This window comes from Falco cherrug, chromosome 1 (genome assembly GCF_023634085.1).
Source record: "Falco cherrug isolate bFalChe1 chromosome 1, bFalChe1.pri, whole genome shotgun sequence".
Taxonomy (NCBI): domain Eukaryota; kingdom Metazoa; phylum Chordata; class Aves; order Falconiformes; family Falconidae; genus Falco; species Falco cherrug.
Window position 1 is genome coordinate 59329602 of NC_073697.1, and position 14035 is coordinate 59343636.

At 41.5% G+C, this 14035-nt stretch overlaps 1 protein-coding gene across 1 annotated transcript in view; it reads left to right on the forward strand.

The window, feature by feature from the left end:
• Positions 1 to 12267, forward strand: part of KIT (KIT proto-oncogene, receptor tyrosine kinase) — a 58688-nt gene extending 46421 nt beyond the window's left edge. Inside the window, exons 14-21 of the mRNA XM_055723438.1 lie at positions 128 to 278; positions 2042 to 2130; positions 2481 to 2608; positions 5811 to 5933; positions 9451 to 9562; positions 9657 to 9756; positions 10392 to 10497; positions 11656 to 12267. Coding sequence (XP_055579413.1) covers positions 128 to 278; positions 2042 to 2130; positions 2481 to 2608; positions 5811 to 5933; positions 9451 to 9562; positions 9657 to 9756; positions 10392 to 10497; positions 11656 to 11781 — 935 coding nt within the window. The 3' untranslated portion in view covers positions 11782 to 12267. The remainder of the gene's footprint in view (positions 1 to 127; positions 279 to 2041; positions 2131 to 2480; positions 2609 to 5810; positions 5934 to 9450; positions 9563 to 9656; positions 9757 to 10391; positions 10498 to 11655) is intronic.
• The last annotated feature ends 1768 nt before the right edge of the window (positions 12268 to 14035 follow it).

The following is a 14035-nucleotide window of genomic DNA, read 5'->3' on the forward strand; positions in this document are numbered from 1 at the left end:
AACAGTGGTAAGCAGTGTGATTTTTTTAATAGACCAGCCTGTGTGCTTGGCTGAATGCTATCTCTGTGTAGTTTTCTGCTTTAAAAACAATACTCACCTGCTTTCTAAACTTCATGTACATCTACAGGTCCCACTCTGGTCATTACAGAATATTGCTGCTATGGTGATCTTTTAAATTTTCTAAGACGGAAACGTGATTCCTTTATTTGTCCAAAACATGAAGAACATGCAGAAACAGCAGTTTATGAGAACCTTTTGCATCAGGCAGAGCCTGCAGCGTAAGTATGACCTGCTGTAATGTACTTACGTTTTTAGAAGATTGGGAAGGAGGAGATATCGAAGTTTATTAGGGGTAAGAGATGTGGAGAAACCTTTCAGGCAGCAGGTTTTGAAAATTCTTTGCTGTGCAAGGAAACAATTTAATTAAAGAGATGATTTGTACAGTGGGTGGTTTATTGAACAGAGCACAATTTATTGTATATGGTCTCTGTTTTACTCTTTTTATCAAATTTCCTTTAGTTAGTTCATGCAACTCCTTGGCTTCAGTCTTCCTGAGTATTTGTGTTTATCGTTCCTGTTAAACATTGGCAGTGCTGATTTAGCAGCTTGAATGACAATTCCCCCAATGTCAGGGGGTTAGTACTGTTGAGCTTTCCTAAGTTCCTGCTTTCAGAAATGAGTTCTTAGAAAATCAAACCAGAGCCTTACAGTATGAGGCAAACTCCCACCGTTAGCTCGCTGGATTTTGTGATATGACCCCGTGTCACGATTCTGAGATTGCTCTTGTACTTTAACTTTTTTCATCTGTATATTTTTAACCACTCTCCTTTAGGTACCAGCCCACCAGTGTACTTTCCGAGTACATTTCCAAGCAGATTTCCTGCTCACTCCTTCTCTCTGCAAAGTATAACTTACCAAAACCTAGGGGCTGTTACAATACCTGTCCATTTTTATTTTTAGTCTGTTTATTGCCCCGGTGGGCCCATTACTCTATGTTGGCAGGCACAAAAGGACCAGACAGACCCTTAGGAGGTGGTAATGTCCTTTGTCTCTCTGGGACATAGCACTGGTGAAGCTGTTTGTGCTGTGGTAATGTATGGATAACTGGTGATGCCCCAGGGAGGCTGGGAGCACTGAGGTGATGAACACAAGGCTGTGATTTGATGTTGGAGGTGTGCCCTCTTCTCAGTGAAGGAATCTCACTGTCTGAGCACATTTAGTAAATAGAGGTATTCACAGCAGAGTATTTACCATATTCTTGTGTTAGTATATACTGTAAAGCTGCAGCTGCTAAATGCGTCAGATGTGGGTTTGGTGATGACTAAAGCTATTGGTGATCTCATTACTCCTTGCCATGTTAGCTCTGTGGCAGCATTTATTGTTCATAAACTAAACATAGTTCAGGCTAAGGAAGAGCTGTGTATATGAATTCTAATGGCAATGAAGTGAAAAATGCCAAAGTACATCCATCATTTCTAAAGGTGCCTAACTGTGTATTTATAAACCATATAGTATGAAAATCTGTACGTTTGAATTCTATATAGCAGTAAGAAAACTTAAAAAATGTACCAGATGGCTGTCCCAAACCTCAGCTGATTCTTCCAAATACAAACAAATCCCCTATGGAACTTGGGATTCTCTGAATGTAACGTTTCTTACCATTTGTCTTCTGCATTTCAATTGCTACTTGAGTTGCTGAAATATTCTGGTTGAAGTTGCCCTAAACAGAAGAAGGAAGCACTAGCAGATCCTGTGAAACATCTGGATGTTAAATTATAGAGAGTGAAGTCTGTATAAACAATATACATGTGAAAGGTTTTGTTTGCCACATGAGCCAGACTCCAGACTTTGAGGTGTATCGTTAGCTGTACTGACAATCTTTCTCTTTCTGTACAGGCCTTTCCTCATATTTTTTTACACACTTTTGAGTTTCCAATCTGCTGATAATTTGTAAAGCATGTTCAGAAGGTGGGTGTAACCTTGGCTTTTTTTGAGACCTTTTTCACTAAACTATGTTTCATTTCATCTGCTGCCTCTGCAGTGATGTTGCCAATGAGTATATGGACATGAAACCGGGAGTGTCATATGCAGTCCCACCAAAAGCTGATAAAAAACGACCAGTGAAGCCTGGTGAGTACAGTGACAAGGAATTCTGTTTGCTGGTGGGAGTGCAGAGAGAGCAACTTCGTGGATTTTTTCAGTTTTATCATACTTTTCTCTCATGGACGTGGACAGTTAAAAGTCATTAATTGATATGAGAAGGCTTGAGAAAGAACAACATGCTAAATTACAGTGTCTTGGATTTCTCCACACTTAAATGGAGTGTCAGGATTATTTTTTGCTTTTTTGTGATGGGCTATTTAGATGACTCTAGTCTGGTACTTACTCAGATCACTGTTTCGGTTTAACATTAAGACAACTCTGTTTCTAAATGATTACTCTTGCTCCACTCAAAAGCTGTTGTTGTTTACATTGCGTAGGATCTTACACTGATCAGGATGTTGCCCTTTCCATGTCAGAAGATGATGAACTTGCTCTAGATGTTGAAGATCTACTAAGCTTTTCTTACCAGGTGGCAAAGGGCATGAGCTTCCTTGCCTCCAAAAATGTAAGTTAAGAATTTTTCAGAGCTGGACAGAATCAAGTAGATTTCAGTTTTCCTTTAGCATAATTTTCAGTATTTTACTGTTTAAATGCTGGCTATTTCTCTGTTCTTTTCAACAAGCGCTGCAAACTGATGTGCTCTTTCTTGTACCTGAAGCTTTTGTTAATGTTGGAGTTCTGTACTGTGCTCATTGGCCAAAAGTGGTGGTTTATATCCCATAGAACAGAATATAGGGTGCACAGTAGTCAATGTGAAGCGGCGCTATTGCATATCCGCAATTCAGGCTAGTAGAGTCAGTGGCCTTCCAAAAGAACAGAAACTAGTCTCATAAATGTCAAGAGAAGAGACAGAGGAGAGGAATTCCAGCGAAGTAGGTTTGCTGCACCCTGAAGCTCCACTGATTAATAGTGTCATGTGTTGGGAGACAGCTGGTGCTGCTGAACCCTGCCTAGCTTGGGTGGTGCCTCTTATGGGTTTGATCTTCAGCCTGACCTGTGTTTCCTGGAGCACACAGGTAATTTTTCATGAGAACTCCTGATGGCTTTGGAGGCAGTGAAACCCACAGGAAACCTGAGAAACTACTTCTTGACTCTTTGGTATATGGAAATTAAATGGTATTCAGGAAAGAACTGGAAACCCAATGTGTGGATACCTTCAAAAACAGTTAAATCTCAAGAGTTTAAGGTTTATTCTCTGTGACACTGATGAAGAGTTTACAAACTAAAGAACAGTATGAAGACAGCTGCAAAGTTATCTCTTTGCATGTTTTAAACCATGCTGCACTTGCTACTTCTCTCATGCAGAATACTGCCTTTAAACGGGAGCTATCACATTGTGTGCCTTTTTTTTTTTTGTAGTGTGGCTTAATGCACAGGGTATGTCTTGGTTTTTGATTTTCTGGAAAGAAAGAGTCAGCCTAGAGACCCACAAAGAATCTTCACTGGCTACTCTGAGCATAATAGACATTTCTTTGGGTTTCATAGGAGAGGTATTACATAACAGAAAGGGATTATAAAGAACACAAGTCTTAAGTACAGCATAGTTATGATCTTCCTTCCTATGGTTATTCTTACATTTTATTGGAAAAATGCCATTTAAAATGCAAATGTAACTATTATAGACACAGGATAGTACCGGTGCACCTTGGATAAAGTGCAAAACTAAAATTAAACAGTTTAAGAAAAATAAGGTAATCCTGGGATCCTGTTTTAGTGGGAAATGCAGCTCTAATTCTGCTCCAAAGGATGTCCACATTAAAACTTGCTTTTATACTTGTTCTTCCCTTGCTGTTCCTCCTTCCAAACAGTCTAGTTTATTTTTCATCTATCAACAGCTCCAAAGCAGGCCTGACAGCCTTGTATTACAGATTTTAGTGGTTTTCACCAGGCTCCTGCATCTTTCACTATTCAGGACATCCAGTCCTTAGCACACATATTCTTTATTTCTTCTTCTTATCCTATAGAATAGTCCCAGGATTCACTATACATCATTCCTGGTAACAGTTTTCTTTATAGTCTTTCCATTGATACAGACAGACACTGTGGCATTGAGTAGCAAAGGCAATGATGAATGCAATACCACCTCATAGTGAGGTTAGGAAGTAATACGTAGTATCACTTCGGCAGTGCAGAATTAACGGCTTTATTACAGAAAAAAATTGCACTGCTCTAACACCTTACTGTGCTTGGTCCTCTTTGGTTGTTGTGTACATACATGCTCTTAGCTCCAGCTAGGAAATGCAGAGTAGTGTGGGCTGATCAGATTGCCTCACACCCTTGGGGAATGAGGGTCCACACAGACCAGCAGCACGGAGTACCCAGCTGCTCTTCTGCAACTTGCTGGTATGTCAAGGCTCAGAGGCATAAAAGTGCCTCTGTGCTGGAGTCAGGATAGGAGCCCGTCCTGGGGGGATAATTCCCTTATTAAGCACATGGTGCCTTAATCACAAGACAGGGCTTCCTTCCATGGGCAAGTCTTTATTCAATGCAAACTGCACTGATTTTGGAGGAAGAAGGCAAAGACATGCTGGATGCTTGGCCATTCCTTTACTGCTTTAGAGCAATTATGCTCTCAGCTTTACATACGCAAAGTGCAGAATATGTTGAACTGGGAGGCAAAGGAGAGTCCCCTGGGACAGTAATTGTCATTAAAATAATTCCTTGTCTAAACATGCAAAAAGGACAGAGGTTAAGTTGCTTATGTAGCCCACAGTTATTTTCTGAATTTGATTTGCATAACTCTTGATATTTTACATTATTTTTTTGTAGGGAATTCCTAAAGTTTTGTATTTCGAGGAAAAAAAAAATTGAACCATCTTCAGCTACTTTAGACAGCTGTGGCCTGTGTGTACTATATACCACCAGTAAAGCAGGAGCTTAACACTTTCCAGATGGAAAAAGAGATCATTTTGTTAGAGAATCACCTCTGTTCTCTAACAAACTTTCATGGCCTCCACAGTTACATACAAAGAAACAACTGCTGGGAAACTTGGGCACACTTTCGGAGCTGCAGTTACAAATATGTGCAGACTTCTAAAGTAAAAACTGGAATATAAGCTGCCTAGGTCACTGAACTCATGACTGTTCATTGAAAGATACAGGCATGTACAAATTTCCAGTATTTTCAAATACTTAGGTCTGCTTACAGAGCTCTCTAGGTTCTTAATGATTCAGGTCTTCCAGAGGAGTATTTCTGAAATGGGATTCAGTTTCCATACTTGTGTGCTTTGAAGTGGTTATCATAATTTTCCCTATTTTCAGTTTTTCAGTACTTTTCCCTCAATTACAACAGTTATTTAATAGAAGACTGGAATTATTTTAGAAACAAACCACATTTTCCCCTTATTTGTCCTGTGTTAGGAAACAAGCCAGTGATTTTTTTGGTAAGAAGTCAGAGAAAAAGCACATTAAACTTTAGCTGCAAATGTGAAACACTAGAAAAATCAAAGCGACTGCAAGTGGTCTTTTAAAGAATAAATGCATAAACAACCTTAACCATGTGGATCAATGTCATGATAGTAAAGAAGCTACACCAGAATGTTTAATTATCAGAGTAAGCTTATTAGCCCATGGCTTCATTATGACTTCCCACTTGCCCTAAAATGCATAATGCAGTAAGTTATACAGCTAAGTAAACATGTAACCAAGCAACAACCTGTTAAGGATGTCATGAAATAGCTTTGTTTATTTGTCTGTTTGTTATTTAGTGCATTCATAGGGATCTGGCTGCAAGAAATATTCTTCTAACTCATGGTCGAATAACAAAAATCTGTGACTTTGGCCTGGCAAGAGATATAAGGAACGATTCAAATTATGTGGTCAAAGGAAACGTAAGTATATATGATACTTCATACTGTGTTAAGTTAGGGGAATTCCTGTTGATGTGTGAAGAAAAGTCTTAATTAGACAGAAATCTAGATTTCTCAATTCTAGTATATATCTGTGCTAGTTAGGAGGGGCAATTCCTTATGTAGATGTGTCTACTGACAAAACGCTTGGTATGTACATGGTGTTATATTGGAAAAAACTTGCTGGTATCTGAATGTATGTTGTAGGGGAGGAGATGTTTTTGCTACATCAATGTGATGCTCAGTCTTCCCATTATATCTGAACATACCAAGAGTTACAGCTCTGTGGGTAATTGCAAGTTTTGCCATTGGAATATTCTGGTAGCCCAATCCTAAATATAATTATTTTGAAACTTTTCCTCTGGGCATTGCTATTTGTGCATTACTGAAATAGTTTATTTTTAAAATATCTCAATAATCAGGGGGTTGCATCCTGTTCTTTATTGTAAAGCATCACTCAGTGGAAACTGGATTCCAAAGTGTGAATTTACTGATTAAGGCATAGTGCAAGGCAAAATAGCCTTGGGTTTCTCTGATTCCATATACAGATTTTAACCTCATAAGTGTAACAAATACAGCTTTAATTTGCAGCTATAATTCAAAGCCTGTAACAGGGTTGGAACAAGACAGTGTATTTTGATGAGAAAAGTTTAAAACCTCCCATGTAGAAGAGTACCAATCACACTAGTACCTACTAGACCTCTGGAGGGGTACAACGACACTTTGAAGTGATGCAGATTCCCTTGGCAGCACTCAAAGTCCCCTTTAAAGTGCTACTGCAGTAAAAAGGAGCCCTACTACAAATCAAACTTGTCTGTGTTTAAGCTGGAGAAGAGTGCTACGACATATAGGTATTTTGCATCTCAAACTGATTTGCACTGCATGGATTAGTGTTTTAAGTCTGTAGCAGATAATTGCAGCCAGCCACTGCCTTCAGAGTACACGTGCTTTCACTTGCACCATTTTTCAAAGGAGAGAAGATCTATGTTCAATAAGACAGCCCTCTTGCCCAGCCCAGCTGAGTGCTTCACAGCTGGGGGCTGGTCATTAGTTAGGGACTTGGCAACACGCAAACTGAAGCTTGCCTATCCTAGCATTGGGCAAGCTGATGAAGAGAGAAAATCCCACAGCTGGGCATCTCTCACTGAAGTGGCTTGCCATGCTCAGTTAACCTCAGTCAGGTCATGGCACCTCACGTATCTTAGCTCTCTGCTGTCACGCTGCAGTCCCTGATGTCCCAGGTACCTACAACATACCTGTTTTAGGCTATGGGAGAGACAGGCTTATTGATTGTCCTCAAAAACAATGTTGGTACCAGCCACTGGGTGCCTAGAAGTTGAAGATAGGGAACAGTCAGAGCACTGAAGTGATTCGGGAATGGCTGTTGTGGCAAAATATTAAGTGGAATTTAGTAGTAGGCGGCTGCTCTTGGGCTCAGGGTCAGGTCAGGAGCTGTTTGATCAATCAAGGCTCCTGGGAGTGGGAAGTGTAGACCACCAGCTTGAGAGGGAAGTGGGCAGTAAGTAATCAAGTTTTCTTGTCGAGGTTGCCCTTCAGGTTTCCTGAGTTGCCCGAGAATAGGATTTCACGTAGCCTGAAGGGGTTAGAGGACGATAGGCTGCATCTGCCTGGGGAGAGAAGCAGCAGTAGCTGCAGGAGGCATCTAGTTGCATCTGGCCTGATCTTAAAGCAGATCAGGAGCGCTGGGGCATTTCTAGCCGTGGACACTGCTGGGAGGCAGTGCTGCTGACAGCAGATGGGGCTTGGCCAGGAAGGGTGTTCGCTGTCTGTGTTGTTCAGGAAATAAACAACTCGGGTTGCCTCTCTGGTGAGCCCACCAGTGGCAAACACTGCCTTTCCTCCACCTCTTTTCCATTTACCTCCTTTTCTGTTAGGGTCTCCTTTCCTTATAAGACATCAAGGCTCTTCTCTGTAGTATGGTTGAAATATATCTTTGGACACATCGTCACAAGACCATTTAAAAGGAAGAGGTCTCGTTGCTCCCACAGCGGGACAAACGCCGCTTAGGAGAGAAGCCTGGCTGGCTCCTACAGCAAGACAAGGAAAGAGCAAAGCAGGGAGGGGAAGGTGAAAGCAAATCCAAAGGCTTTTGGTGTCCTTTCCTCTGCTCCAGTCAGCATTCCCAAGGGATGTCTGTCCCCACACAAACTTATGAAAAATCATAGAATCATAGGATTGTTTGTTTGAAAAGACCTTTAAGATCTAGTCCAACCAATAACCTAACACTGCCAAGTCTATCACTAAACCATGTCCCAAAGCACCACGTCTACATGTCTTTTACACACCTTCAGGGATGGTGACTCAACCACTTCCTTGAGCAGCCTGTCCCAGTGCTTGACAACCCTTTCATGAAGAAATTTTCCCCTACTATCCAATCTAAATCACCCCTGGTGCAACTTGAGGCTGTTTCTTCTTGTCCTGTTGGTACCTGGGAGAAGGGACTGACCCCCACCTCGGTACAACCTCCTTTCAGGGAGCTGAGGAGACCAATAACGTCTCCCCTCAGCCTCCTCTTCTCCAGGCTAAACACCCCCACTTCCCTCAGCTGCTCCTCGTAAGACTTCTGCTCCAGACCCTTCCCCAGCTTTGTTGCCCATCTCTGGACACGCTCCAGCACCTTTAACATCCCTCTTGAAGTGAGGGGCCCAAAACCAAACACAGTGCTCAAGGTGCGGCCTCACCAATGCTGAGCCAGGGTGCTCTTGGCTTTCTTGGCCCTCTGGGCACACTGCTGGCTCATGTTCAGCTGGCTGTCAGCCAGCACCCCCAGGTCCTTTCCCTCCAGGCAGCTTTCCAGCCACTTTTCCCCAAGCCTGTGGTGTTGTGTGGGGTTGTTGTGACCCAAGTGCAGGACCCAGCACTGAGCCTTGTTGAACCTCATACACTGGCCTTGGCCCATCGGTCCAGCCTGTCCTGATCCCTCTGCAGAGCCCTCCTGCCCTCCAGCAGATCAACATTCCCTACCCCCCACCCCCCCCCCGCCCCCCAAATATATGTTGATATATATTTACTTCTTGTGAACTTTCATTTCTTTTCCGATACACTGAGGAGTGAAAGCAGGTGTCTTAACTGCTGATTGAAGACTTGAAGCATCTTGACTGTGTGAATCTCATTTGTCTGCCTATGGTAGCCAGTCCATGGAAGTAGATTTGTATCCTTGCGTAAGGAACCATGCCATGGTTGTATATATTACTTTGCTCTGACTTCCTGTCGTCCCTTATAAACAAGACAGAAGGAATCTCACCAGTATACAGAAAATCAGTGCAAGAAACCACACGAGTTTGGTAGAGCCACACAAAGATGGATCAGTAACCATGCAGCACTTGGAGACCCTAAAATGCTGAAATTTCCGTTTTAGTTGCATACTTCTCTTTCTTGATTTAATGAGTTTTTAAAGCACATAAGTAGAAAAAGTGAATTTTATCTTGTAAATTTTGTATGCTTTATGACCACTGTCTTTAATTTTTTCCCTGGAAAGGCTCGTCTTCCTGTGAAGTGGATGGCACCTGAAAGTATTTTCAATTGTGTCTACACCTTTGAGAGTGATGTCTGGTCTTATGGGATATTGCTTTGGGAGCTCTTTTCTTTAGGTAAACTCCTTCAAAATCGGTACTTCAGGGGATTTCTGTTTCGTCTTGGTTTTACCGCAGATGTAGAAATCATGTTCATGTGCTCTCTCAACAGGAAGCAGCCCATATCCAGGGATGCCGGTGGACTCCAAGTTCTATAAAATGATCAAGGAGGGATACAGGATGTTCAGCCCTGCATGTGCACCCCCTGAAATGTAAGCAAGCAACCAGCATTAATTACCAAACGTCAGCAATGATGCAAAGGAAGGGAAGCTTCTATTCTTGCATTAAGGCTCATTGCACTGCCCCATTGTTTTATTTTTAAGTTCTTTTCACATTTTAAATAATTCATGTACTCTAACGAGCAGAATACATGCATGTGTTGTTGCAAGCAATGAAATACACTCATGCCTTGTACCATCTGATCACTTTATCATGGTATCTGCTCTGTGTCAATAAATTATTGACAGGTCACAGGACATAATTAAACATTTTTAATTTAGATAAAGCAGTCAATGAGATGTATCACCAGATTGTTCAGCATCTGCATTTGTACTGTACTTCCCCACAGCAAGAGGACTCACTACTGATCTTCTTTATGAGCCATCCCCGATTCACTGTTTTGTAAATGGATTAGCACTTAGCAAGCTATCGAAGAAAACTGTCCAGAGACTTTCATTAGTATTGAGTCCTTTGTTTTCACAAGCACAAGTGTTAGCAGCACTGTTTCTATTCTTAAAGATCGCTTAAAGAAGTAAACTGTGGGGCTGGGTCACTTTTCTTTCAGATGATGATGGAGGAGCTCTAAGGGTTTCTTCCCGAGCAGTACTTAATTTCAGTATGTTTGCAGGTATGACATAATGAAGAGTTGCTGGGATGCTGATCCTTTACAGAGGCCCACATTTAAACAAATTGTACAGCTGATAGAGCAGCAGCTTTCGGATAGTGCCCCCCGGGTAAGTTACGGATCATCAGTTTTTTGGAGTCAGAAGCAGTTTGAAGCAAAACATTAGACTAGAGCTGTGAGGAGCAAAAACCCTGGGCACTTCATTATTTTCCCAGTATTACTTATGTAGCTTTGCACTGTCAGGTTGGGTGGTAGGAATGATGTCTGGGCTACTTGCTTCTGCTTAGTTGTGCTATTAGATAGTAGCCATCTAAGCCCATACCCAAAACATACCACCTGGAGAAGACTTTGTATGGTTGATGCTTCTCATGCAAGATAGACCTGGCACAACAGTTTTGATGTTAAAAAATGCAATGGTACTGCATAAATACATCTTATCTTAAACTATGAAAAAATTGTTAATCTGGAAAACACCTCAGAAGTGAAGTGTATTTCACTTTTATTAGAAAAGCTTTCTGGGTGAAGGGCTTGAGCTTTTGATGCTCTTCTACCTCTTCTCACTTGCTTGCCCTAGCTCTATTTATATAACCTTGGAGATATGTTGTGACAAACTGTATTCACTGCTTTTTCAACTATTCCTTAGTAAATGCTTTTTCTGAGAGGGTCACTGAACAAAACAGTCCAAAGAAAAATTTGGAGACACATCTGAAACTTGGATTTTCTCTTGCAATAACATTGTGTTACTGGGGTTTAAAAAAGTAAGTTTAAAACCTAGTTTAAAAATAAAGCTTCCTTTTTACCTTCTGGATGCCTTGTTTGGGCACAGAGTACATGGCTTCCTGACAATTTGAGAAAAGAGGAAACTGAAAGCTGCTGGTGTTCGATTGCATCCTGTAGCATATTTTTGGCAGGTGCAGGCATTACTAAAACAAAAGCAAGAATGCGAAGGAAGTATTAGTGAGATTTCTGGGGGAGTTCAGTAGTAACCTGAGCTGCATTTTTTTCAAGCTCAGTTGAAATTTGGCGTGCAGTTGGAAGCTGTGCTGTTGTTAATAACTGAGATTGAGGTTCTTGATTCTTTAAATGGGCAGCTTAAGCCCAAGACCTTTGGAAACTCTTTTCAGATTTGCAAAGAAACACCTGGGCTGGAACCCTTCCATGTCAGTAGGTAGTTCACAGTGGGAAAAGGCTAGGAAAGGAGAGCTCTCCAAGTATGCATGAAGGGAGCAGTCTGCAGAGTACTGACACTGGTCTTCGGCTTCTGCAGGTTTATGCGAACTTCTCAACTCCACCTTCCAGTCAAGGGAATGCTCCAGATCACTCTGTGAGGATTAACTCGGTGGGTAGCAGTACTTCATCTACTCAGCCTCTCCTGGTACGCGAAGATGTTTGAGTGGCATCTGGAAGAAGAGGAGCCCAGATGTATTAGCTGTTTGTATTGTGCAGGGGGTGAGAGGGACAACTTCAATAATTTCTCTTACTTTTACTTACTACTACCACTGTGTAGTTAAAACATTGTCGTAATACTGTCCTTTACCACACACTGTTACACATAAACTTAATCTGCTGAGCACGGTTACAGGCATCATTGCAATGTTAACTGAAGCTGTATATATTTTGCTATATTGTGTGTATTTGCAGTAGAGAGCCAGATCTGAAGGAAAAAAAACCAAACAAACAACAACAAAAGAAATCCTGAGCTGGGGTGTGGAACGAGATGACTGCGGATGAAACCAAATCTTCAGTGATCCTTCTCTGGATCTGTGCCTGGAAGGCATACAGTCATTTCCTACTTAATCTTGTTTTGCTGAATTTAAGAAATAAACATGTATGAAGCTAACGGCTTTGCAAACACCTTTCCACATCCAGCCAAGCCTGAGAAAAGCTTTCCCAGGCAGATACTGTAGGTTGGAGGCCAGCAAGGGTGCTGTATGTACGTGGGCTAGAGAGGTGAAGGGACTGAGACCCTTTCAAAGTTGGTCTGCACAGCAGCAAACCCTCTGGGGAGCTCTGGGGTTTGAAGCAGAGGAGGGGAGAAGAGCGTGGATCTTCATCTTTATTTCCCAGCTGTGCTGTCAGCCTTGCAGACCAGTCATGAGGTTTCCATGGATATATGTACTACTGCCCACTGGCCTGTTCCCTACCAGGGATGGAGCTTCCCATCATTGGGTCTCACCCTACCATGGAGCCTGAACTGCTCCTGTGCCCTCCTGCCTTGGGAGGCCAAGGGCTTTGATGCTTGTTTTGCTAATAGTTGTGTCCAAAAGTGTTCACCAAAGATAGGTGGGCCCTGCCAAGTTGGTCAAAACAGGGGAGGAGGGCTGCTTCCAGCAAACTGTGTGTCTGGAGGAAAGGCTGTTTAACGAGTCATCTTATCTAAGCAAGAGCAGAGGCAAAAATTTCTCTCTTGGGGGGCCCCTTCTTTATCTTGTCCTGCTCAGGTGAATCTCTTCCATAGGCAGGCTTGGTTAGTGCTAACTGGAAAGAGCTGTTTTCCCCCACCTCAAGTTGTTTTGTTTTTCTATAGTAGTCCAGAGATCATAACGAAGATCATCTTAACTGGGAAGCGCTGAATTTGTAAATGGGATAAAAGAAAGAATCCCTTCAGTCTTGTTTGACAGACGTGAGGCTTTGGGGGGGGTGGGGGGTGGGGGGGTGGGTCAGTATCTATTGAGCCCAGGGTTGTGCTCAAGTATCTTCTAACCCCGTTTCTTCCCATTGGAAACACTGCTGGTTCTTTTCTTCCTTTGTTTCTGTCCCCTAGAAATTAGTAAAGGCATTGGAGAAGCATTTGTCAGAAGCAGAGTACTAGCTGAATACCTATTTATTTAAAATGCACTTAAGCACTCTGTAAGTTATACTTTACCAGGATTTTGGTTGAGTTTACATGCAATTTAAATGTGTAACTAACTGCCCAAATGCAAGGCAATTGTAAATACTCACACTAGTGGTATATTTTGGGTTATGTTGAGTACCATGCTCCTTCTATGACTGTGCATTTGGTTTATTGTTGCAGGAATCTGTCTTTCAGAGTTAAGTCAAAAATTAGCCATTTGCACTGAACTTACTTAGGCTGTTGCACCTTTCCAAAGTTAGCCAGTTGTTTGGAGGCACTCGTAACGCATAGTTGTTGTTGAGCATTTTCAGTTTAATGCTATAAAAGCTCTTTTGTAACTTGTTGGCTTTCAGAGCAACTGTAGACAAACTGGTTGTTATAATTATAGATGTCTCGGTACTTTATGGACACTTAGCTGAAAGAGGTTGGGGTTTTTCTTTCTTGAAATTTTATATTTTTATAATTTGGGGGATTTTTGAAACTTATTTTGCAATGGCTTGATGTTTTGAATGGGTTTATGCATTGTTTTTGTAAATATGGAAATGTAGCAATAATGTCCTTTTGACTATTCTCAGTCCTTGAGTCTCAAAAATATTTTTTTATATATATATATATGCAAAAACTATATGTATAAATATGTAAGTGTTTGAAAGTTTATGAAACACTTAAGGATATGTTGCTTGGTTGTAGAATTGCAGTTCAGAAAAGTTCAAATAAATCTGTAAATATGTATTCAAATGCTACTGATGTGTACTATGTTAAGATGGAATATTTTCATGCAAGTCTTAATAAATTCTTGGGTTGAAGCAAA